Source organism: Pyxicephalus adspersus, chromosome 6, assembly GCF_032062135.1.
Source record: "Pyxicephalus adspersus chromosome 6, UCB_Pads_2.0, whole genome shotgun sequence".
NCBI classification, from domain to species: domain Eukaryota; kingdom Metazoa; phylum Chordata; class Amphibia; order Anura; family Pyxicephalidae; genus Pyxicephalus; species Pyxicephalus adspersus.
In genome coordinates, this window is record NC_092863.1 from 36,372,448 (window position 1) to 36,399,915 (window position 27,468).

The window sequence follows — 27,468 nt, forward strand, 5'->3', positions numbered from 1 at the left end:
GGCCGCTTGATGAGCAGAGTGACAGAGGCACACCCTCCGGGCAGCTGCGATCACACAGACACAGCACTGACCGAAGCCAGGTAGCAGAATGAGTGGCAGAGTCGGGGATCTGAGTCCCAAACAAGAAGAGGCCCTAGCCAAGGTAAGCTGGAGCTATAGCAGCATCTGTTCACTATATAGATTGATGGCTGCAGCTCCTGCACATGTCATATTCATCCCTTTCATTCTTCATTGCACTTATCAATTGGCTTACAAGAGCTGCCATTCACCCAGATCATTGAACTGGATTCACCCTCTTACTGATGTTCATCAGAGCCATCATCCAGCCTTGTTCCTGGCAGAGCATCTATTTGTGTGCTGCCCTCCTATACTGCTCCTTCCTTACATTCCAGCCCCTGCTATTATTCTTCTTTGTATTATTATTATTACAGTGACGTGTGTAGTAATCCCTATTGTGTGACACCTGGGGAATGTAATAACAATAATGCAAGGTAACAAAACACGCTGCGCAGTTCTACAATCCTTCTTAATATGTTATCCTTTCCATGCCATCATACAGTGAGCAGGAAATATTGCCATGCTTGCCCTAGAATCATACCAGTGTCAGATATCTTTTTATGGACACGTCAATTGTTTTATCAACCTTCAATCTGCATACAAATAGTTTCCATCAAACCTCTGTTTATAGCCGCCTTTAAACATATCGTCATAGGTATCATATATGTATATAAATTATTTTATTCTCCACTTTCATTGTGCATCATGTCATAGGTTACAATAGGGATCTGTGTTTCAAACACCTTTCTGACACTTTTGCAGCTTATTTTTTTAAATAAATGGTGATGTGATGGCAGTGTCCATAGAGAGACATCATGGCACCAATATTCTATATGTTTAGAAGGCTCTGTGCCAGGAAACAAATCCTGTGGGCACTTTGTGCCGAGTCTGGCATTATTAATATGGCCAAAGGGTTTCTAAACATGGAGTACTGGAGACCTGTGGGCATACCAAAGCAACGCCGCTTATTTCTCTACCCAATAAACAATTGCTTGAATCAGTATAGATATTTAGGTTAGTGGTGAAATTCAGAGGTAGTATCTATCTACCCCTCCATATCTTCCATCCTATTGTGTGATACATCCCCCATCTCTTAGATTGTAAGCTCTTCGGGGCAGAGTCCTCTCCTCCTCCTGTGTCACTGTCTGTATCCGTCTGTCATTTGCAACCCCTACGTACTTAACGCTGCGTATTTAGCGTTGCAATATGTTGTTGCTGTGTAAATTCTGTATAATAATAATAATCTATCCACCTCTCTATTATAGCTGGTCTTAAGTTATACAACCTAATTGTACAATATCTTTTATTTTTACCAAAACTATATAATATGAGAATGCTAAATAATTTTGTTCACCTTTAGGCAATACTAGAATTGGTAATACAATTTGCACATTTAGCAAATATATTCTTTGTGGTCTATTTTTAACAACAGTGAATCTGACACTAACTGAAACATCCACTGGTGAAGAATCTTCCAGGTCCATGTGTTTCAATGGCAGAAATTGATTGCCCCCAGGGAATGTTTGAGGGAATGTCAGATTCACTGCTTGATCCCCTAGTGTGTTGGTCTTTACCCTTGAATCATGTTAGCCCATTATAATCACCCAGGAGGACGATAAAGTTGTATTTAATAGATTAGCAAGTGGAAAAATTACTTGGGGACAGTAATATTGATTGTGATGATGTTTAATAATTAGCTATTGGGAAATGATCTAACAGACAGTTCTCAATGAAAGCAAGCTGCTCAGAGAACATTCCAAGTGTAATAAGAATTGAATTGTCCTATTTGCCGGCTTTCATGGGTGAAAAAAAGCGTTAACCCCTTTCCTTAATCTTTGTAAGCTTTTTGTAAGATTTTTTTGTCTATGATCGCAGTGCAAGCGTTATAATCATGACACATTCATAATGAAGCCACCACTGTGGATACGATATGAGTAAGCTGGACGTTATCCAATACAACCGATTTATCTAATCAGGTTCATAGAGCAAAGCAGAGACCTTGACTGCTTAGGGCCACTGTGTTTATGACCTCAGTGCCATCACACACCTGATACGAGGACAATAGTTCCATGGCTTCTGATAGAAAGAGATCTAGACACATATCACTCAACTTTCACCAAATATGTGAGATGACCTTCATTTACACATAAGTGAACGTTACCCAAAAATAAAAACTAGCATCACTGCTTTTGAAAAAATATTAAATAGAATACATTTTACATATATGGAAAGTTTTTTTTTCTTTTTGGACAGAAAAGAATGTCCCCATGTCTAAGTTTCTTTGTCATTTTAGTTAGATTTTGCAGAATCTGATTAATCAAGATGCATATGTGAAAAGATATTTGGGTTGGAGCAAAACTCCAACCTGCCTTGCTCTACCACTTAAAGCCCCCCATTAACTTTTTTTCTAGCAATCTTCCACCAAGTATAAAGACGTTACCAGCACTTCTGTTTCTTTCCTTCTTCCAGGTCTAGTGTTCACATACTGGCATATGAGTGTTTCTTTCAGTCCTGAGGTTCTGCAATCCCAGCAGCCTATGTAATGATATTTCCCCGTAGGGAGCATGTACCCAACAGGACCAGCTCATACAAAATGAGCTGATAAAAAGGTAAAAAGAACGGCCAGTGCTGGACCATGAAAGAATTCAGGGACAGCTGCAGTCATTGGGAATATTTTTTTCCTATATGGGAAAGTAGAATCCAATTATAAAAATGCTAGAGTTTTATATTGAGGGGATTTATAGTGGTAACAAAGGTAACAATGTTAATTTTATTTGTTAATATTATCCTAACGTGTCCACGTTGCTCCCAGTAGCACATATTGCACTTTGGTTGTGTTGCTTGTTTTGCACATGTATCCAGGACAGTTTGTTGGGAAGCCCATTAACCTGCATGGTTTTGGAGGTGTGGGGGAAACAAGAGTGCCCTGATAAAAACACATGCAAACACGTGGAGAACATGCAAACTCCATGCAGATTGTATCCTGGCAGAGATTGGAACCTGGGAGTCAATACATTATCCAACCAAGGGATGCCTGTGCTGTAGCACCTTAGCTGATTCTAAGTAATTAGATGGAGTTATTACAATTTTTGATGGAAAGGACTGAAAAAAGAAGACATTACAAACTGTTTTATAAACCACCCTTTCATTCTGGGAGGTTCTCAGTTCTCAGTCTCTACATTATCACCATGCACTCCTGTATCTGTTTTATGTTTAAATAAAGACATACCTATTGCTGTGTACATATACCAATCATCTTTCACACATCTTGGGACTTTTTCTTAATACCATACCTTTTTAGGTTAAGGCTCCGCTGGTTGAAGTGCCCATCAAGTGTGTCTGAAGTATTATTGGGTACACTAATACTTCAGTCTAAGAAATTTCTTCTGAACCACTTGAGATCAAAAGCACAATAGACATCCAGTCAGAGGTGCTTCTAGACTTTTTGCTTCCTGAGGGAAATTTTAAAATGATGTCTTCCATTCTTTAAAAATAAAAAAGTAGCATTCTTTATATGTCACTGAGGGAGCCTACAGCAGGACACTTGGCCTGGCTGGACGCATGACCATGGTTTCCTTGGTGGTGTTCTATGCTTGTCCATCCACTCCTACAGCCTATTCTACATCACTTGCTTCTATCTGCACTTTTACATTTGTTAGCTGTGCTCCAAACATACACTTGTGCCATATCATGGTTACAAACTGCCACCCCTTTTATTGATCACAAAAATGCCATTTATTGCAGAGCACTCACTTTACCTGGTCAGCATGCCGGTGCAATCAGTATAGCATAAATAGCTTAAAAATAATACACGTGGCTTAGATAGTATCATTTTTAAATATCACATGAACTAAGAACTACACAAATGAGCCAACTTTTTGCTAAAAGTTGAGAGTGTTTACTCAAAATATTAACAATTCTCTGCTCATATCAGCCTCTGCATAAAATTGGTTTTCAAAGTAAATAGAACTTTGCTTTTCTCATATTTGGATAAATATGGTGAATATTCACACCTCAAACTTTTTAGTAAATTAGCTACAAAATCAGTTTTGTGAAGTCTGACAAAAACTAAAAGGCTAAACTGCTGTCTCCATACCATTGATATCCTTTAAAGTTTACTTAGAGAAAAGTTAGTTTAAACTGCAAACATTTTGCCTTCCTTGGATTCTCCTTAGCATCGCCCTGTGAAGCTTTACCGCCATTGAGAGGACTAAAATTGTATAAAAGAAGAGGGTGGACCATGGACAGTAAATCTAAAAAGAAAATGGCTAGATGGTGCTGGGTGTGCAATGGCCAGGAAGTGAGAGTGACTTTGGGCAGCTTCTAATGAACACTGTGAAAACCTGACTGTGCAGTAAAATCAGAATAAGAATTGTCAGCATACAAGGGGCGCCTTTGAAACTAGGAAGGACTGAAAGTAAGGTTGGAGTTTAGCTTTTATACATTCACAAATACCATGCTCCTTATGGATTCTTACCCCCTCTATGATTGCATACAATAAAAATATGTCATGGAAAAACACTGACAGTATTCTGCCTCTGAGTCACACAGATCATAAGTTTGTCTGATATTTTTCCCCATGCACCAAAGCTTAGTGATCATGGAGGCAGTGGACAGCTTTAGTATTATAGCAATGGGCAGGATCCTGCATTTATCACCCTTTTTTTAGGGATCACTGTGACAAGTCAAAGTAGGTATAGTGAAAATCATTCTTCATAAACATCTAGAAGAGCTTATCAATTTTGACAATTTTGGTGTGTATATTATTATTATTAAATAGGATTTATATAGCACCAACATATTATGCAGCGCTGTATATTAAATAGGGATTAAAGTTTTTTTTTTTTTTTTTACTGGATAGCCTTGTTAACATAGCACAACAAACTTAAATAATGTCAAAATACTTAAATATTTATGGTGCTCATTGCAAGGTTGTTTTGCATTGCTGTCACATATGAGAGTTTCTGTTTGTTATATCTCTTATCAGTTTATCTCATAGATTATGGGTTTACTAAAGGTCAAACCAAGCAGCTTCATTATATTTCCATTTACTTATGCACTGGGTCTGATCACTAGGAGTGTAATCAGATGTGGATGAATAGTGCAACCTTCCATGGTACAAAGAATTTAGAAACTATTTGGAAAGTCAGAGGGGGATTGCTGCCAGATATTCGAATTGATTGGTTATGGATGTGATGAGCAAACAGATGGATGAAGCAACCATGTCTTCTCATGTCTATTTATCCTAGCATGAAGAGCTCGGGCAAATCAATTTTTTGTTTCATTTGTTAAGAAAAAGTTCTCTGTTATAATTGGTAAATTGAAAGCTTTGGTTAGTAAGTTACTTCAGGACGAATAATAAATAATATTAAAAAATATTTGGATTTTTCTTTTTCACAGTTTCGTGAGAATGTAAAGGACTTGCTACCCAAGCTCCCCTCATACTCTCAGGATGACCACTTTCTGCTTCGATGGCTCCGAGGTAAGATGCAGCAAATGTGGAACTCCAGCCAAATATTAAGAAAAAATACAGTTTCATATTTTTAAATGAATTTTTATGAGTATACCCAGTGCTCAACCCAGGATTTTTTTTAACGGTGTAGGAAGAAATTTTAGGCGGGTGGCAGACCTTGTATTGTGACCCAACTTATCAGTAACTACCCAAAAACAGCCGGGTGGTTAATAAAAAGTGCCGGGTGGTGTGCCCAACTAAATGGGCCTGGGGAGAACGCTGAGTATACCTAGCATAAATACCTACATTTGGCTTTAGATTACTTTTCTGTAATTTCCAGCAACCTCTAGGGTCCTACAGAACCCTGGTTGAGGAACACTGTTCTAGAAAAATGTTGATGAAATGAATGATGTCTGAAAGATGCCGGGCAAATCATTCTTTAATCATTCAAAACTTGTGACAAACATTAATGACAAACAATAATTCCCAATTCAAATAAATGACTATCATGGAGCAATAATTCATCTGATGATCAGTCGGTCATAATTGATCGTTTCAAATGGCTTTTGTCTAATGTCTCTACATAGCTTAGGATAAGTGAGTGATTACCATAAACCTGACTTCAGGGGGTGAAGGGTTTATACAATGTACAGCGAACATTCCTGCAGGTATAGAATATATATACTGTATATATGTGTGGGGCATGTAACAATCCTTAGATTTGCTGGAGGTTTGCTTTAAGAGAGTAATCATTTGTATGAAGTTACTTTGGTTTTTGGTAATGTCATTTATTGCTATCGGATGGGTATAAATCAATTACCATTGGGTACTTTGTTCCTTGAAATATTGGTATAATAGTAATAAAAAAGATATGAGCACCAGCTCCTCCTTTGTCAAGGCATTTTCTCTTTCGGTGATAACCAAGCTGGCATTACAGTATCACACATCTGACCTTGTATTACAGTCTGTGCAGTTATATAATTGCTGTTATATCTCCAGTGATAACGAGATCCCCTATCAGATTGATTATATTACATGGAGATAGTCGATGATCCCAGGCTAGTGCCAGTGAACACCAGCTCACTGATACAAAAACTTCAAAGTACCAATTATTGATTAAAACCCGTGGAAATTACCAGTGAGGGGTTTCATAAGAACTCTGTAATATAAATAATATCAATTTGTTTGTTTCAAATAATTTATAAGCTTCTAAACCTTTTCAGAGATAACAGTTGCTGTTTTTTTAATAATTATGTGTTGCTGATGTATGTAAAGTATAATCAATATTTCAGACTTCATTACCTGCCTTATCAGCTTGGTGATGCAGCTTTTCTTTAAGTCAGTCCTTCATGGCATGGCCAGTCCAAAGTACACAGTATATCATATCTCTATGTTTTTATTTTTAATGCAAACATATTTCAAACTAATGCTAAATTACATGACTTCACTTTTTATCAATCTTCAATAATGCCCATCATAAACAATTACTTTCCTCAACATTGCCATAAGTTTAAATGTTAAAGCCTCCATCATTTTTTTCTGTAAAACGTGAGGAAGACAATGGACCTGATTTATTAAAGTTCTCCAAGGCTGGAGAGAATACACTTTCACCAGTGAAGCTGGGTAATCCAGCAAACCTGTAATGGATTTCCTAAAAGTCAAGGTATTTGTTAGCAAATATTTTCAATCCTGGACCAGATCCATTCCAGATTTGCTGGATCACCCAGCTTCACTGATGAAAGTGTATTCTCTCCAGCCTTGGAGAACTTTAATAAATCAGGGCCAATGATTCACTATCAGCCAGCAGTGTACATTTCCCACTGATCACCAATGCACTGTGAACTGTGGATATAGTAATTATAGACGGGGTTCCCTAGGACCTGAAAGTTATTTCAAAGGTTCCCCAATGGTAAAAAGGGTGAGAAAGATTGATGTAGATATTGATTTTGTATGAGAAATGGAAAAAGATGGCAAGGAAAGAAAAGCAAATTAATGCATTTCCAATTTTATATTTTTTCGAATGCATGCACTTAACATTAAAAATGTATCTGATATTAGGTCCTCTTTGTGTTCTGTTTGATGCCCATTATACAGTAAAATATAACAGACATCCCAGAATCCAAGTGTAACAGAAGTTTAAATCCACACACCAATAACGTGATACATTGAGCCCTGATACTTGGTTGTACCCTGGAACCTGGTGCATAAATAATCAGCATTAATTCAGTTTTGGTAACACTATGAAGAATCAATGTTGGTTAGGTTCCAGTGTTCACTTTTGTTTCCAGTACTGTTAGTAAAGTAGCAACGTGACCCTTAGGGCCTAAGAGCAAGTGTGCTATTTGCACATTAACCTTCATCTATAAATATTTGTTATCATTGCTATGATATTTACTTTTGTAGTAAAAGTAAATATCAGTTTGTAGCTGTCTCAGGAGCCTGCAATATATATTTGCTTTTTTGTGTTACAGAACCCTTTGGTAATAGATGGGTTAAGGATTATGGATTATATGTCTGTAATGTAATATCCCTATAATCTCTGGTCTAATCTCCTCTCTTCTCTGTCCCATCTCCCAGCCCGATGCTTTAACCTGCAGAAATCAGAGAGTATGCTCCGAAAGGTGAGGAATGTAAACTTATTGCAAAACTGAGAATATGTGAAACCATACTTCCTTCATGATAAGAACATTTACAGAGGACGTTCTAGACTCCAATAAAATCCTGAGATCCTGAAGGTCTGGATTATGGTGGCCATAAATGCACAAATAATAGAGCAAGGCCAAAAAGTAGCTGCAAGTTTGATATGTTGCACTACAGACAAATAAATGACATTACAGAGCTTTTTTTACTTTTTAAAGATGTGTAATTCTGTGCAACCAGTGTTGTGATCCAGTCACCTAATCAGAAACAGCAGAGCCAGGTTCTGTACCCCCTATGACCTCTGCTGAGTACCTTGCAGTTGTGTGATATAGCTTGGTCCTGTTCCAGCATATGATTGCCATTCTACTCTAAGAAAACTTTCAGTGTTAGCACAACTGCATGCAGTATAAGGAAACCTGATTGTCCCCTCATCACACTCTCCTAAGTTTAGCAGCACAGAATAGCACAGCTGGTTGAGGCTGGAAAAGAATCCAGGTACTTTTGCTACTTGTTAGAAATGATTAAATCTCTAATCAGATTCAGTAGTAGCTATTTTATTCTGCCCAGAGTTCAGCTTTAACTAGCAATTAGATTGATTGACCCATCGACAATAGAAAAAAAATGTTTTCCATTTTAATGTGTAACACCATAGTGTTTGCATATTCCGAACAAGCTTTACCAGCACTTTAATATAAACCCTCATTTGCCACTGTAGCTATTGGCACTGGGAGAAATTAATCTTCAAAGTTCACAAAAATAATATTTTTTCCCAGTGATCCCGTCTTTTGCAAGTGCTGGGGACCATTACTGCTACGTTTCTAGTAAATTATGGCTGGTAATCGGCTATTTCATCCATTTAAATTGAGACTAATTACAGTATGGCAATCAAAGCACAGATCACTGCCATAAAAGAAAAAAACCTCATGACCTTTTTATAAACAAGGCATTATAAAAGTGATGATCAGATTTTCAAAACTAGAAGAAGGAGCGATCTGTTTATTCCTTATAAATATGCTCCTTTGTTGTGATCTTGGTGGACCTTTGAGAAATAATATTTCACATTCACATGAAAGGCTTATTACACAACTTGTTTATTACTTGTTAAATAAATCGTTTATTGTGCAAACTCTGGGTGTATTTCTGTATTATTACTGAATAATTTTGAATGTATTCTGTTATGCAGCATGTGGAGTTTCGGAAGCACATGGATTCTGACAGAGTGTTGGAGAACTGGCAACCTCCAGAGGTGAGTCAAATATCAATGTCCCAATCTGTGAATCTTTCAGACCCGTGTGTGTAGTGAAGTGTCTGGCCAGCTTTATAAACTACAGTTTATAGGTAAGGAATAAAGCACATGGTAATAACATGGTATTTTACTTTTTTGCTGCTATCAGCCAGTCTGTAGCCATATGCGGGTTGCAGTGAATTTTCATCTTTTTTCTATTTACTTATTGATTTTCCATGCCAACCTGCTTAGTTATGTTGATATGTTTATACAACAAAGGTATACAATACACAATATGTTTGTAATTTGAATGCAAGACCAACTCCTTATGTTGTAATCTAAAAGCAAATTATTCATGCTATGTGATGCTAACTGAGAAGTTTAACTGGCTGCAGTCCAGATTTACAAAATCCTTTTAACTAATCTGCTAGGAAAACCTGCTCTGCATATAGATAGGTATCAGATTAATGATAACCCTTACTCTGATACCCTTGTTCATGTGTGTCAGGTCAATCCCGTTATGTGGCATAACAGCTAGTACTTATTGTGTGTTACTAGTCACAAATTACAACATGACTGTACACAAAGTTTCATAAAGTATATTCTCAGATCAGTTTTTCATTAGCTTTTTTTAAATTTTTTTGCAAGATATGAAAACTATTTATAGGCTATATTAGATCTTTTATGCTTATTTCTAAAGAGTGAGGTGAATCATCAGGATTTGTCAAACTTGCCAATCAAGTTTTAAATACAAATTTCAGTTTCTAGTACTCCTTTTTTTCTACTAGCACTAAACTGAATTTCCCTGTCAGGTTGGATTATTAATCACATAATCACGCCTTTTATTCACATTCAGCTGCATTTGTTCTGTAATGTTTGGTGGCTTATTTAAGTGGCTGCTTCAGTTCTTAGCTGCTAAGCAGCAAAACATCTTCAACAACATAGAACAAGTCCAGGTGATGGTGACCAGCTACAACTAGCTATACAATGACATAGATAAATGACAACCTTCAAAATATCACAAGGTGAAACAGAATTTACCCGACATCAAACATTATACAACTACATTATAATAACAGCCTAATATTGTGTCCACAAGACCTTTTCATGTATTTTGGGACTTCTGGCACAAAAAGGTTAGCAGCAGATCATAGGTCCCGCTGTATAAATAGTGCATTCTGCTACCATTTCTTCCCCAGGTAAAAGTGCACTTTCATCAGAGACAATGGACCTGATTTTGTAAAGCTCTCCAAAACATTTCTTTATAGGACAACTTGAGTGATCCAGTAAGCCTGGAATAGATTTCTTAAACATCATTTGCTATTAGTTGGCAAATGTTTTCAATCCTGGACTAGATCCATTCCAGATTTGCTTGATCATTCAGATCCTCCTATGGTAGTCTATCTTCTCCAGTCCAGATAAATCAAACCCAATGTGATGCATCAGACCACACCACCTTCTTCTGTTGCTCTGTAGTCCAGTTCTAAACTTTTAAATCCCATTGTATGTAAAAGAATGTCAACACACATCAACTGATGTGTATTTAACATGCATCAACATGCCCTAAACAGAGTGATAGTAGTGGGAATTCAGCTTTAGTGTCTGCAATGCTACATTTTTATAGTTCAGAATAATAAAAAGCAAGTGATAGTAACTTTGGGTGTTTTTTAGAAACCAAGTCAGAATTTGTTGCAGAGAATGAATGGTGCAAAATGTGTTGCTAGGTGAAAACACACAGATATAGCTATAAAGCATATATAGATTTTATAGATCTTTAACATGCAATATATATAATCTTAAAGTGTTTTGGAGATAGGAAAGTATTTAGAGCCACTGTGTTTTTATTTATACCTTGGACTTTGGAATTTCAGATAATAAATACTTTTTCATTCTTAGTGAAGTAAGGAATTGCCTAGAACCTTGATCCTTATGTTTTGATTTTTGTTGATAATCAAGTGTTTTATGTGTTTTCCTACACAGCAGCTTGGTATTTCCAAAGCTGTCAACATATTTTACAATATTATTGCACATCTATTGTGGTATCCCTCCAGAAATCTTTCTTTCATTCAGAAAATTAAACAGTTTTATGCTTGTAGTCCTATCTCTACTAGATGGAAGTCCATCTCCAACACTCTTTGAGCGAACTAATCAATAAAATCAAGAAAAAATGTCTCATGCATTATGTCAAACTCTGCACTTTATAACTGACTTGAATATGTTAATTGTTAGGATTTTCTGTCATTCAGAACAGAACTAAAAGGTGGTCTAACCTGGTGATCTTCTCTCATCTATTAAACTCCTGATTACGTATTTGTTTGTTAGTATTAAATGTTAACCATCAATTGAAAATCAAATGATTGTGCTACCACATACTACAACTAAAAGTCAGTTCTTTAGGATCTATTCTTTCTAAATTATTAAAATGTAAATCGATCACTAGATTCTCACTGACATGAGTCAAAATTTAATTAAATCCATCAGATTTCCTGGAAAATAAACAGGAATTTTTAAGTCTGAACATTTGAGGTTCTTTTGATACTAGACTAGGTATCAATTAATTTTGGTTGATGGAATTCAGAACAAAGAATCAATGTTCGGCGAAACTGAAAAGTCGACCTGTATATTCCCAGCCTTACCTTACTACTTCTCTTTTTTGCTTCCATCATTTCCTGCCCCTATAACTGTATTTTGTACAAATATGTGTACTGTTGTCCATTTTTTGTTTACAACACTAAAATTGACAACTTATTCTAAACTAGAACTGGAGTTCTGACATTTGTGTAATTTAAACCTTACTATTTTTTTATTAGTAATTAGAAAATTATCAATCTGTAAGAAACGCTCTACCTAAAATGTACCAGAATAAAAAAAATATTTACTGATCCAGTGTGCTCCTTCCTGTTTGAGCTGACAACACAGCACCTTTTCTGCACTTAACCTCCTTAAACTTTCTGTCTGCTGGAATCTTTAACTCTATAACCCCCCCCCCCCCCCTCTATTTTTCTCTACCTACATGCCTACATTAATTTATTTTCTAGCTAAACAATGCATCCTTGGCTGCCAAAAGCCTAGGGAAAGGGGGAAAGGGGATATGCCTCCATTGATAGAGTTTTCAGCAGCTGCCCTTGAACGAATTTTACAAGCCTGGTACCAGGGGGTAACAAAAGTTATTTCTTGCTACAGGAACAAGGTAAAAAAAAATGTTGTTCGGGGAACAGGGGAGATCTAGGGTTACATTTGAGTAATTTTAGAATGACATTTTAGAATGTCATGTTCAGAGGCTTCAGATTGTAAAGTACCGGTAAGTCAAAAAAAATCTGCTTTTACATTGGCCTGACATACTTTTTGGATTGCTAATGAATTGCTATGATTTGTTAATAGGTTGGCAGAACAACTGTCACACTTTAGGTCTCCTCTGCCCTTTGTGACTATTTCTTTTTAAGGCATATAGCCATACAAATACCTTAGTATTGTCTTGTCTTATTGTATTGTCTATCTCCTTTGAATATTGATTTTATTTTTATTTTAGTTTTTTTGACAGTCACTTTATGCACAACTATATTTTTTCTAGGTAGTCCAGAAGTATTTATCAGGGGGGTTGTGTGGTTATGACCGAGAAGGCAGCCCTATCTGGTATGATGTCATCGGGCCTCTGGACCCCAAAGGGCTGCTGTTTTCTGCTTCCAAACAGGACCTCATCAAGACAAAAATGAGAGATTGTGAGCGTATGCATCTGGAATGCCGTTTGCAGAGTGAGAGGGTATGAATTCTAAGCATATATCAAGCTTCAGCTTAAAAATGCTCACCCTTTACTACTTCTTATCATTTCTATGAATTATAAACCAGAAATTACCTCTTTGTACTCCTGGCTCTGACTTCCTACAGACGCATAGGTATGTTGCAGCAAGTTAGGCATCCAGCATGCTGAAAAGTGGGCCAGATACTCAAAAACTGAAGAGTCATCATCAGCACTCCTCTAATGATATGCGCACCTTTATTATTAAAGGAAGTGTCATCAGTGATAAAAAAGACAGCATTTTGTGCTTGGATAAGGGGACTCTATAGACCATGAAATGTCAAAAGTAGGCGCCCACCTTATTTAGTTGTTATAAAGTCTGAAGAAGAATGTATAGACAATTTGTAACATTGTGACTTCCTATGTTTCTGGTTGTGCTATTTGTACTTTCAAAATATCCATGTTGAAAAAATGATTGCCAAAATCAGCACCCAGAAATATTATTTTCACATAAGTGAAAAAAAAGTGACAATCATTTTCCTATGTATATCAACAGGCTCTAGGCAAAGGATTCATTTTATTTCATTTTTGGCTTTGTAGCTGGGGAAAAGAGTTGAAGAAGTTGTGATGATCTATGATGTGGAAGGTTTGGGACTTAAGCACCTATGGAAACCAGGAGTGGAGTTATATGGAGAGGTAAGCACAACATACAAATAATAGGTAAGATTGTCCACAGAGAAATGTGCAAAATTCCACAACATGCAATACTATAGAGTCTTTGATGCTCTGGTAATTACGAATTGTCTAAATTTCAATATTATCACACTTCTACAGTAACTTTTCTCCATGCATATAGCCATATTGGTATGGTAGTGCCGTCGTACGTGTTTTTATACTCAAATTGAGAACTGCAAGCAACACCGATTCCCCCTACTCACAGGCTAATGTAGATCAGTGGGGAGCGCTTCCTAACAACCAGATCTGAGAACAGTGTTCCTTGCTGTTTACTATAACAACACAGCTTTGCCAGTTGTTTTGGTAAACAGTGAAAAGCGTTTCAATAGGCTGGGGTGGGGGGAGCTAAGTTACAGTGCTGGATGGAGCTGGCGCAAGGGTGTATAGTGGTTGAGTCAGGTATGCAACCCATATCACATCACATAACCCATATGGGGGGATATCAGTCGTTACGTGGACCAACTGGCCAGTGTATGACCAACTTTAGAGTTCTTACAGCATCTTTACATATTTCTGAGACACTTTTTATAAACACTATGGCGTCTATTGATAAAGCATCCGACATTCACTGAAACATTCCCCTGTAGAGAATCAATTACTGCCATTAAAACACATCATGTTTCAGTGAATGACCCTTAAATGTAGATATCAAGAAAGATTTTTTGCAGTTATGTGAACAATAATTATATTCTTTAGGTCCTGAAAATGTTTGAAGATAATTATCCAGAAGCATTGAAGAGGCTGTTTGTAATTAAAGGTGAGCTATTTATGCATATTAGAGTAACATTTTAAGAATAACATGCATTATGGTAGCAGTACATGGATGATCTTTCAGAAAAAAATCAATACTTACCTATACTCTATTTATACATATATCATACCTTAGAACAGCAGTCGCCAACTGGTGGTCCGCAAGAAAATTTTGGTGTTCCACGGCTCTGGCCGGTGAGCTCCCTAGCGGGGTCAGGGGAAGGACCCTGCTGGGGGGGCACACCGGCCAGAGCGGCAGATCATGTCCCCTATATGTATAGCAGGCTCAGGGCGGTGGGCGGGTTGCGTCTCTGGACACAACCCGCTCACTCTCCGATCGCAGGCTCAGACCTGCGATGAGAGAGTGGGCAGGTTCTGGCATCATGACAAGTTTCTTCCCCTTTGAGTGACACACAGCTCCCTGCGCATGCACAGTTCGGAGTCCCTGTATTTAGTGGTCCGTAGGTCAGAAAAGGTTTGGCGAACACTGATTTAGAATACTAAAACTCTTCTGATTAAATGCTTCTCCCTAAATGAATGTTACATGGTTTTCCAGACAGATGTTTTTGGTTTGATAAACATTTATCTGCTTTCTTATCTTCAGACTAATGCTAGAGATTTGTGTTATTCAAAATTACTCATTGCCATTTGTTTGACACCCACACATTGCCCAGTTGTAAAAGGTAATTGGTATTGGAGTCTAAATTCTCCTAAAGCCCTGTACAGACCTCAGATTTCTGCCATTAAAATCTTTTGTGACACACAGCACCCTTCTGTCCTGTGGAGAGTGGAGGGTGAAGGATGGACAAGGGGCACTCCGCTGTGCTTCCCCCATAGGAAAATACAGTGGTCATTCTGCTCAGTCCACAGTACACACAGTAGATAATCGTTGCCCAAGAAAAATGGTCCTGTACAGTGGTGCCCTGAGGTCATTCATCGGTTCGCCACGGTGGATTGATAAACAACCAATTTGGAATGAAAAAAAAGGACAAAGATAAAAGACTGGGGTTTTCAGTGGCTAAACTTCAAAATATATTTAGTATGAATGCTTATATTCCACATGAGTAAGATGATACAATATTACAGTGATGATATAATAAACAGGTAATATAAGGTTGGCTCTCCTGTGCTAAGACACAAAGGAGAATGGCAGGTTTACTAAAAAAAAGCCACCTCAATAAATAATATTTGTAGGAATGATAATTGTCTCAATTCCGACGCCTTTCGCCCATCGGGCTTCCTCAGGGAACAAGTGGAGATTTTTCAAATGACTATATTAAAGCAGAAAAAAATTGGATGTTTAAGCAATCGCATATAATATATAGGATTAGAAAATACATAATATTATAATAATACGCTTAGTGACAGTCTTACAAATACCAAATACCCTCCCCTTTTCATAGAACAGAACAGCACTGTGTGTACAACTCTCCTTTGTGCATCTGTGGCTGCAAACATTGTTTCGTTTTCAATTCTCTGACATCCATCAGATATCTGTATGAGGTTAAGGCATGAAAGCTTTTGCTTTTCATAGCAGGTCTGCCATCAATGCTAATGGGAGATTGCTTGTCTTTAGTATTGATAATACCTCAGCCCAAAACACGTTTTACTACCAATTCAAGATACTGAATTTCTTAATTTTTTTTAGTGGAAATTAAACAAAAGTCTTGTTGAAGAGATTTTTGTTCTTCCTAGAAGTGTTGTATAAGTAAAAACTTAAATGGAATAGTATGGCTATGTTCACACTAGCAGTAGTGTTGTAGCGTGTTTACTGCTTCTTCATGCCAGGGAACTGCTGCCTTCCTGGAGACACTACATATAGCTTCTCCTGGCCGCAGCTCCATGAGAATGAATAGTACTAGTACCCCTCACTGCTGCCAGCTTTCAAATGCGCAGACGCTGCAGTGCGAGTCACAGGTAGTCACACAGGATCGCTTGATGCCGAGGCAGGTCTGAGTCCGAGTCCAAGTTCTTCCATGCTCTAATACAAAAAATAGGCTTTAAAAATACATGTACTTCAGAAAAAAAATATACAGATTACCTATCCTGTAGTATGTACATGTTTTGGAAATGTTGGGTAACTAGATGAATTGATGATTTTAACATTTTTTCTCTCATTGTGCTGCAGCTCCTAAGCTTTTCCCGGTGGCATATAACCTTGTCAAGCATTTCCTGAGTGAGGACACAAGGAGAAAGATCATTGTAGTAGGAGGTATGGCTTTTTTTGGATAAGGTAACATGACTACTTTTAGCGACCCATATGATCGCTGTGTGACACAGCTGTATTAGCTTATCTAGGAAAATATATGATTTGGTATATATAGGGGAAATTTATTGTGTACAGGTATTTTACTTCCAATCAAATTCTTATGGAATATAACTAATAAAATATCATCATATAAAAAGTAAATCAGAACATCTTTCAGAAAATGATCAGATTAGAAAGGCAGAAAATTGCACCCATGTGTGCAGTGTTTTTGGGCATCTGAATTATCAGAAAATCGATCGGATCAGTTGATTGAGGGAGATCTGCTGTACCGAGCTTCAAGGGGGTTGCTAGGACTGTGAAAGTCCTGAGGGACCCAAGGACATCAAGGAAAGCAACCATGCAGCACATATAGTATGCTGTGGCAAATTGTAGGAAAGTTAGAGTTTACACTGTGTACAATCCTCTGGAGTAGTTCTACCTACAAAATATCATATCAAGGAGAATTTAAAAAATGAAACTTCAGTTACACATGCTTTATATATATACATAAGCTATACTCTATGGGGTGTATTTAGTAATTATTCCCGTCAATTTACTTTAAATTCTACTGTAATATTCCTTTTTACATACAACATTTCCTATTGTGGCAGGTGTTCACATTGACATTTGGCCACTTTTATAAGGAACTGAAAAAGAAGAGAGATTTAAACCCGTCAGTGAATTTCAATGAATTGACATGGAAATAATTTATAAATAGAGCCCTGTATGTATTTTATGTGTATAAACAAATATCATAGACTTTACGTAGAATAAAGAGGCAATGCTGGGACAAGGTCCTTTAGGACTCTAGGAGAAAAGCCCATAGTACGCCTTCTTCTTATGTGCTACATAACTTAAGATGAATAGGATTCAAGTCATTCCCTTTGTGTTTTGCAAATGGAGTTTTACCAGCATTACTATCATGCTAATAATACCACCAACCAAAAAAATGTACCTGCACTTCATGTAAGCAATGCAGTGCCCCACATTGTATGCATACTTACATAGATTGGAATAGTGGAAAGTGCAGGTATTTGAGTGGCAGGGTGCTATACTGAATAAAGGGCAACTTATGTCAGCATACATGCATTGCAGCACATTGCAGTGACACATATTATCAAAGCTGCAACGATCCTTGCAAAAGCAGCCATGTCAAAAAGTAGCCCAAATAACCAACCTTTGCTAAGTCCATATGTTTATTAACTGACACCAGTAACTTTACTGGAATTTGCTATGGGCCACCAGTGCATAGTTAAATGTGGGCCCTGTGTTTTTGTGATGAATAAACTTAATATTCGGACAGCAGCTCAGCAAAAACGCAAGTCAGCTATATACACATTCACCTGATTGATGTCCACAGACTAAAGACTGCCCCATGGCATAGCGACAGCATGACTGGGATAGGCTTCTAGGTTTAAATCTGACTGTTAGCAGCTGCAGAAAGAAGATGTAGGAATATAATAATATTAAAGAAATGGCAGATGCAGTCTCCATTGCCAGTTGAGGGACAAACATTTATATTGACAGCCAGGGTGACCTAGTATAGAAGCTCTGCCTGAAATTCTGAATTAAACATGTATGGGATTCTTTTATGAATGATTGTATTCATTATTTGTGTATTGAGAATGACTGTTTTGTATTCTCTAGAAAACTGGAAAGAAGTACTTCAAAAATATATAGATGCAGATCAGTTGCCCAAATACTATGGAGGAACTCTAACAGATCCTGATGGTGATCCAAAATGTAAATCCAAGGTACAATAAAAAGTCATATTTATTCATATGTGAAGAGATTTTTGCCTATTTTGTGTGAGTAGAAGAAACAGCCAACGAACTACAAAATGCAAAGGGTTCTATTTATAAAACAAGGAATCAGACATTCCCTTAAACATTCCCTCGTGGGAGTCTTCCAGACCCATATGTTTCAATGGCAGTAATTGATAAATAGCTGATATGCAAAATTGCATCTTTGGGCAGCTTAAATACACCACCAGATTCAGTTCTGGGTTCTTGTGTAGAAATTTAAATGAAGTATGTGTTCAACTAGTACTAATATTAGATGTTGGCAGAGTCTCTAAAAATAACATTTTTTTAGGCAAGCAAACAGCAAAAGATAAACCTTTTTGGAATGCTAAACTATTGATGTGGTGCTCTTGGTACCTCCAAATCCAGGATTTTGCTTGAGGCTTTTTTGTTAGACCTCGTTGACATCTAAAGCTGCCTAATCTGAGCTGTTTTACTCTACAGCATTCACTTCAATTTGCACTGTGAAAAATAGTTAAAAGTGAATCCAACACCATATATATAAGTATTCTGAACATTTCTTATAAAGGTTGTATGATTACCTTAAATGAAACAAACCTTAAAAAAAGAAAATGAATGGCAGATGAAGTCTATGAAGTATTTCAGTATTGTGGTGCAATGGAACCACACCAAGGATATATAAAAGAATCAGATGCTCTCCTGAAAATCCTGTGCTACTATTAATATTTCAAAACATCGCTGTACAATAATATGGGTTGCAAATGACAAATACAAACAATAAAACAGGAGGAGAGGATCCTGCTCAGAAGAGCTTACAATCCAAGAGCAGGGGAAAGTAGCACACAGTAGAATATCAAATTAAACTTACCTCTCACTGTATATTAATAACGTAACAGTTGTTTTTGTTGATGAGAGTGAATGTAGAAGGGGATAAAGCCTTATTGGTGACTAACATAAGCATGAGATTAAGTTAGGTTTGAATGAATATGAATAGCAAATAAAACCGCATAATTTGTATATTCTGGTTCTTTAGTGCACCAACCGTTACTTTTGTTTTACAGATAAATTATGGAGGAGATGTCCCTAAGTCCTACTGTGTGAGAGACCAAGTGCAACAGAATTATGAACATAATGTGACTATCAACAGAGGATCCAGTCAGCAAACGGAGTATGAGATTCTGTTTCCAGGTTGTGTGCTCAGGTTAGCATTTCTGTTTGTTGGACATAAATAAAGAATAGTTAAACGGACACAGTTAAAGGATTATGGTGTGATCTTTAATAGGATATAGGGGTAACACTTCCAATTGATCTCAGTTTGCTGTAGCGATTATATTGTTTAAAATGACTCATAGAGCCTGATTTATGAAAGCTCTCCAAGACTGGAGAAGATTGACTATTATATGAGAACCTGGTTGATTCAGCAAACCTGCAATGAATCTGATCCAGGATTGAAAACATTTGCCAACTAATAGCAAATGATTTTGAGAAGTCCATTCAAGATTTGCTGGATCACCAAGGTTCTCCCATGATAGTGTTTTTTTTTTTTTTCTACAGTCTTGGGGAAATTTACTAAACCGGGCACATTGAGATGAAGGTAGGGCTATGATTATTCTGAATTATTGTTCTATAGCTAGTTCTCCTACTTTTCTACATCTAATTAATTGTTTGTGGTCTGTAAACTACAGTCAACCAATGAAAAAATCTGTCGATCACTTTTCTTCTGTGAACTGTTTATATGCACATATCAATCTCATTGCTTTTAGAATTGGCCTTGTTGAATTTAAGTTTAGTTGGGCTTTAAAGTACTACCCAGTGGCACAGCAGCAGTAGAGCTAGTATTATACACAGTTGTCTTTTTCTTTGCCTGCTCAATAAACGTGTGTTTACATAGGTGGCAATTCCAGTCTGATGGTGGTGATATTGGGTTTGGAGTTTTCCGAAAGACCAAGCCAGGAGAGAGACAGAAGGCTGGAGAAATGGCTGAGGTTGTGCCAAATGAAAGATACAATTCACATATGGTACCGGAAGATGGGAGCTTGACCTGTGCTGAGGCTGGAACATGTGAGTCGAAGAGGGGGCTATAATACAAACAATTATAATGTTGGCTGCAAATCAGTAAATGGAAGCACAATCAATAGTGAATGATAGAAATGTCAGACTCTACTGATTAGGCTATAACACATTGACTATTGTTAATGTCTTTTATCATTGGCTATCTTTGAAATGAATAGCAGTCACTATGGCAAATACTATTCATTATAGCTTAGTGAATAAAGTCCACAGTTGGGCTTATTCAGTAGGGCAAAGTCTGTTGGTCAAATTTTATTTTATTTTAGTCACATCAGGTAATTAATTTCTACTATTAGTGGCTACCCCTAATTCTGCAGTAAATTTTCCCTAAGTTTGGGATGAGAGTTGTTGCTTTTGGCTCAGTGTGTTGACTAATTTATACCTGATTCAGCAGAAGAAAAGCCCTTCACTGGTTTGCCTCTGCTGGATGAAAAGATTGCTGAGAAAGGTTGGGTTTGAAGCCTTAACCCTCCTATAAATCTATTAAATCAATTAAGTAGAAGCCATACTGCCACATTAATGCAAATATAGCCCAAAATAAATGAGCTGTCTTGTAGTAATTCATACCAAAACACACAATTGCATGGAATGGGTCCTAGTCTGGTAATGTTTTTCAAGTGATATGCTATGTAAGGGGGTGTCTGTGTGCACCTCTGTGCAGATACACATGTATGGTCAGGTGAGCCAAATACCTCAAAACACATAGACTGACAGCATTGAATAATACATTATGGTTTATTCAAAAGGCGTCTTGTTTCACTGTCAATTAAACTTCTGCAAGCATTTTGTAAAGTTGGATTTTTAGTAGTAACACATTATTTTTAATTTTATGTCAACAATTGATAGCTATGTTAAAGGTATCTGTAAGGTTAAGTCACTTCTGACTTGAGGTATTCATAAACAGCTCATTTCCTTCCCCCAACCTAATTCATTGCGCAGTATTTGGGTATGGATTGGGCTGTTTAGAACTACTAGTGAATAAATATATGTCTGCAACCTGACCAAAAGTCTCAGTTAGTAGAGGGAAGTAGATTGTCAACAGACTGCTCTGCTTTTATCTGTTAGTTAAGGTGCACAAAGAGTAGCAGCAGGTTTAGGGGTTACCGAAAAAAAAGCAATGTCTTCTTTCCTCTAATTTTATAGAAAGAAATCTACTTATCTGTGGCTGACTTTATATATACTGACTTTATATATACTGACGTAATCAGTGTGCGATTATATATACTGACGTAATCAGTGTGCGATTATACATACCGATGTAATCAGTGTGCGATATGATCATTTGCTTATCTCCTAATTTGACCTTCCTTCTTCCGCTTTAGACGTGCTTCGCTTTGACAATACTTACAGCTTTATTCATGCCAAGAAAGTTAGCTTCACTGTGGAAGTCCTCCTTCCAGATCGCAGCTCTGAAGAGAAAATACAGAAGCTAGAAGAAAAGCTGGAAACAAGCCTCAGCCTCTAAGGAGACACCAAAAAAGCCACGAGTGCAATGAACCCCATTTAGGACCCTGAAGCTTTTTTATGAAACAATTCATATGTACCAAATCTATGTACAAGGAAGATACAGAAAAACTCTTAAAATGCAATAAGGCATATGGTATCTTATCCACCTGGGTGTTTTATTGCATTTTAAAGCAGCAACATATTGACTGTGTTTTTTGGTCATGGTTCCTTTTAGATGCCAATAAACATCTATAATAGATAATGAAACATTATTACTTAATGCCGGTGCAAAACACCTCAATATACTTGAAGTAGGTGTAACTTAGTCCAGCCTGCTGCATTTTATTTATTCATTAAATGTAAAAAAAATCTAAAGATGTTACAGGCATGTAAAAGTGAAACTCTAGCCAGGCTTTTGGACCTGGGTCAGGTCTGCTTTCCTTTATCTACACTGGACAGATTTCAATGCATTTCTGCTCCAGACACTTTAGGGTGACATATGGAGGGCTTACAGATGTTCTAACCATAAAAACATAATCTGTCCAAAAGTAAATTAAGGTTTTAGCTTTAGTTAGAATTATTTTGGTTGAATTTTCTGATAGCTTTTAGCTGATAGACTATGTAACCTTGCATTCATTTGGATTTTGACACTCTGATTAGTACTTTTAGTGATATCTTAGAATGGACACCAAACTTTAATGATAATTGAAAGGTAATTTTATTTTATACCCCTCTTTGAGTTTAACCTGGTGACAGTTGCCCTTTCATTAAATGAAATCTGCATCCAATGTGTCCGTAGGTAATTTATACGTATGCAGTATACTGTATAACACATAATAATGCACGGGTTCACACAGAACGGTCATACATTTCTGTCTGTTTTGCTTTGATACCTTTGATACAGGTAATTTAAAATGCTGTACCAGGTAGAATACAAAGTACAGCCTATTATTTGTATAGTTTAAGTCAGTAGCAAGTCTGTAAAGAGGTAGTTATAAATGTCTACAATTTGTTATTGATATATGATATTATGTAGCATTTACCTATTCACCCTAGGTTAAAGTCTTACTCCAGAAATATGAAAATTCTACTTTTGCAGGAATGCTGCCACACACTTCAAGGGTTAAATGCTCATTCTTGTCCAAGGAGGATGAAAAAGGCTATTTTACTTACTGTACCCCTCACTCCTGCATGCTTTTTTGTTTGCCTGTTTCATTTATGTGCCCTGTGCTGTGCATTGTCCTATATCATCCCCTACAAAGCAGAACCATTGTGAGGGGGCCAAAGACCTATAACCTGGAGAGTCAGCAAGGAGTAAGAGGTAGCGAATATCAAATTCTTTTCCAATTGTTCCCTTGACAAATGTGAGCATTTAAACCTTGCAAAATAGGGATACCTCAGCTGCATTTTTTTTCAGCCATAAATGTGTAAATTTCAGGTAAACTCCATGCAAACATGGAGTATAGAGCTGTGTACGTATGTATTTCTGTCCATTTAGTCTATACATTTACACTGCCACACAGCACAAGCGTGTCTGATGGGCAGAAGACCTGATTTTACCTGCTGTAATGAAGTAATACTTTACCCATCTTGTCCCTCTCCAACCTGGGATTGGACAGTGAAAGGCAAATCAGCAGACTGGTGACTGTATCTCCTTAATAGTCTGCTCTCTCCTCCTCTTAGCATATTAGAAGAACAGCTGATTGGCTCATTGTGCCACTTCTGCCTCTCCCAGCCTTAGTTCTGCTGTATAGGGATCACAACAAGCTGATAGCAGGACCATGCCTTTACTTATATAAAATGTAAATATCTCGGATTTGTTAATTAATACAGTGATGCATTAGTTGAGTCTTTTATTTTCAGCTTTAAAGTGAAACTTGTCAGCATGTTTTGCTCTGTTCATTGCAACACCATGTTTAAAATTCTAGGCACCAACAGCTATGTTTGCTCAGAGTGTCTTTCAGACATGGTGTTGGCTGAAAAGGGATAGGGCGAGATGCAGAGAGTGCCTTGAACAGTATGGCAGTTTGCCTGGCAACCATAGCCGTTACTGTCACTGCGAGGTATCCTAAAGTATACAACAGGAAAGTAAAAATCCAATCTGCGATGATGATTAGAACTATGCTGCTTGGATTACATGGAGTTGTCCTATTTGAACCAATGTCTCAGCCACATACATTACTGGCATTAGAGATAACACTTATAATCATTTCATTTTAGTCAGTGTCACTGCACAATCAGCACATTTCTTCTGTTTCAGCTGCTGTAGGTTTTTATTGGTTTTTAAGTACTGTTGTTTATATACTTTAATAGAAATAACATTACAAATGCAATATTGCTGTGTTTGTCGTGGATATTTGGTTCCTACTTGAATTTTCCCGGAGTCTTCCTTCTGTAGATACAAGAATGGCTGCACTGATGTTTTTAGAGATTTGTAAATCTGTAAAACAAATCTATTTTTAATTAAACAATATAGATGTGTACCTTTGTAAGTACATACAAAATGATGACATTTATTTTATGTTTTATGCATACTGAGGGGAGGAGGGGCATTTATCTAGTAATTAAGTGACTCAGGCTTGTAGGAATCTTCCAGGTTCACATGTTTCAATGACAGCAATTGATTCCCACCAGGTAACCGTTGAAGGAATGTCAGATTCCCTGTTTGATAAATTGAGCTCTATGTGACAACCTTTATGTGTATTTGTGACCCCTGGACCTTTATAGACAGCTAACTAGAACAGATTTATCACTATTGGTGAGACAATGTGCAGACAACAAATGCACAATAAAGTAGTCGGGGCAAGATGTAGACTGTTGTGGTGCTATTTTGAAGCAGCTATAGGTAATTCATGAAGGAGGCTGCCAAAGTACAATAAATATGTCTCAAAACTGCCTCACTGCTCTGTTTTACCATTGCTTGAGTTTTTAAATGTGCCCTTCTGACTCCTGTGATAATAGGATTATTTTATTGTGAAGTTCGGGTTATGATCTGCTAGCTATGATGGAAGCATCTTTAGTTAACATGGCTGCACAAATCGACATTCCTTCTTCCTGCTGCTATGTTGAAGTATTACCAGTCAATAGAATAGAGATTTCCCCTGGTTTGACTCAACCAGTGGTGAATTCTGATGATCACTGACTGGCTGCCTAGGAAGATGAACATAGATTAATCTGTGACCACAATGAAGAAGTGGAAAAGTCAATGGTTAGTGGCAGACCTAAAATGTTCTCATTTTTATTTCACTTAAAACAGGTTGTCTTATACAGCATACTGATCGACCAGTTTTACCTTTCTGTTTACAAATACAGCTTGAACTGATTTATTTCATTTTGATTCTTTTAGATTGGATTAGTTTTATTTTATTTTGGTTGAAAAACCTGTATGAAGTTTTTTTATGTTTCTGTTGCAATGCTATATTACCCCACAAAACTCATTCTCCAAACGTGCAGCAGATATAATCTGCTTTGTAAGCTACTATTTATGTGTTATGTTGCCTGTAGTTGGCAACCACCACTAAACAGGAAACATCACAGGAAAATAAAAAGTATGAGTGCCAGCTACACTAATGTGTATGAGCCTCTACTTATAAAAAATACATTTGTATATATTTTTATTATACATAGTTTTAGTTAAACCCTTTGGAAACACTGTAAACATTTTTTGGATGGTTTCCTGTGGTGAATGGAGAACAAAAGTCTAAAGTGAGTTATGTGGAAGAATCCTTCTAAATATACTAAATATAAATATACTGTAATATGTGAAAACAAATAATGGTCAGTGGTAATTACACCAGTAGCTGTTAAATCCAATTCACCCACCCAGTAGAACCTACTGGGGTAAAAAACAAAATACGGTATATATCTCGTTGTTTGGGCCAAATGAAAATAGAGTTTTTCACTGTGTGTTTCTTATCATTTAATAAACATAATAGATCTGCACTTGTGTGACCAGATTATCATTAACCAAATCTTCTAAAACATTTAGCATTGGAAGATTTTCTGATTTAGCTTTAATCCTCTTGTACCTAATACCATGGGCTGTCTATCATTGCTCCACAATTTTGTAGTTTCTTCTTTTTTATTAAATTGAATAAATCTGCCAATTAATGTGTTTTTCTGATTTTGTTATGACAATGCAACGCACAGATCCCCAGGTCAAATCTAGCCAAAGTATGCTTCTGTTAACAGGACAAATCTATAATTTAATTACCTAAATAATTTGAATTGATTTTTAAAAACATATAAGCATATGTAATACTGTTTAAATAAAAATATAGGCTGAAAAATGTAAACGTGTTATTTTCTTATACTTTTATCTGGCAATTACAGTAATAAACAGAAGAAAGTGGCTCAGATATTACTAGAATTGGGGTCAAACCATTCAAACAATCCAAGAAAAAATGTGTGGTTGATAATGTCTAATAATTAAAATATAGTTTACTTTTACAATTTGGCCTAGTTTATATTAGCAGTAAAAGAACGCAGTATTTACTGCTCTCGGATGCCTACTGGCAACTGCTAAGCCTTGGGAGTGTTCAGAGGTGATGTATTTTATAAAAAGCCTACCCAAAAAATTTTCTCACCTGGAAGATCAGACACCTACCTGGGTCCTGGGTAGGTTAGCCTGTGCGGTAAAGTAGACCTTCCATGGTAAATAAAAGGTCAACTTTACCTAGCCACCAATAGAAATTGTCCTAAAAACATTTGTAAACAAAAAAGCAAATAAAATATAAAACATACCTACTTTGGCTCATAGCTTGCTTGAAATCCTGTGAGCCTGCGCACCCATTGCAGAAGTGCATTTTCATGGGATTTTAGGCTTCTAGCTTTGCCACCCTGTGAATCCTAGAAGTGTTGTTGGCCAGGGCTCTGTGTGTGGGTTTACAATTGAATATATTGGAAGCTTTTTGTGTTTAGGGGACAAAAAAGCAGAAGCCCAGTTTGCAAGGTTCTTTATTAGGTGAGGGGTTTTAGATTGGGCACCAGTAAGGAAAAGGTGAATGTTAGGTGTCGGTGAAAGGGAATGAAAGAGTTAGGGTTAAACAACCAGGTATCAGGATGAGATTGTAGTGCTCACCCACTCAGCTGCAGACACAACTGGCTGTACATTTCAAATCTGCCACCTACACAACCCCTTAGCTTAAAATTAAATTCTTTTATCAGTGTACAGCAGGCTCAGGATACAGTGTCAGAGCAAAGAGAACAAACACAGCCTCTATCTTCTCCATGCAAGGGCACAGGGGTGTGCAGGTACTTGGAAACAACTGGAGAATGGATACTGAAGGTGGTCTAATTTTAGGCTTAGCTGTGTTGAATCCGTTGGCAACAGAACTTTTAGGGTGC

At 37.0% G+C, this 27,468-nt stretch overlaps 1 protein-coding gene and 1 long non-coding RNA gene across 2 annotated transcripts in view; one reads left to right on the plus strand and one right to left on the minus strand.

Annotated features, from left to right (window-relative positions):
- On the plus strand, positions 1-26,228 carry SEC14L2 (SEC14 like lipid binding 2). The gene is made up of 12 exons (XM_072415269.1): positions 1-142; positions 5,458-5,539; positions 8,087-8,130; positions 9,333-9,395; positions 12,946-13,134; positions 13,711-13,806; positions 14,542-14,602; positions 16,724-16,807; positions 18,491-18,597; positions 19,668-19,807; positions 20,498-20,667; positions 21,999-26,228. Exons 1-12 carry the CDS (start codon positions 89-91, stop codon positions 22,139-22,141), a joined length of 1,233 nt encoding a protein of 410 aa, XP_072271370.1. The 5' UTR covers positions 1-88; the 3' UTR covers positions 22,142-26,228.
- The window catches only part of LOC140333547 (uncharacterized), a 17,642-nt gene continuing 14,541 nt past the window's right edge, over positions 24,368-27,468 (minus strand). Inside the window, exon 2 of the long non-coding RNA XR_011921387.1 lies at positions 24,368-24,562. This is a non-coding gene — a long non-coding RNA (uncharacterized lncRNA). The remainder of the gene's footprint in view (positions 24,563-27,468) is intronic.

What these genes read in the sequence shown, in the direction of transcription:
- SEC14L2 (XM_072415269.1), top strand. Translation starts at nt 89, where the DNA reads ATGAGTGGCAGAGTCGGGGATCTGAGTCCCAAACAAGAAGAGGCCCTA. An exon ending in GAGTGGAGTTATATGGAGAG is followed by an intron (nt 13,807 to 14,541) that starts GTAAGCACAACA and finishes TATATTCTTTAG; the next exon opens with GTCCTGAAAATGTTTGAAGA. An exon ending in GAGGCTGTTTGTAATTAAAG is followed by an intron (nt 14,603 to 16,723) that starts GTGAGCTATTTA and finishes ATTGTGCTGCAG; the next exon opens with CTCCTAAGCTTTTCCCGGTG.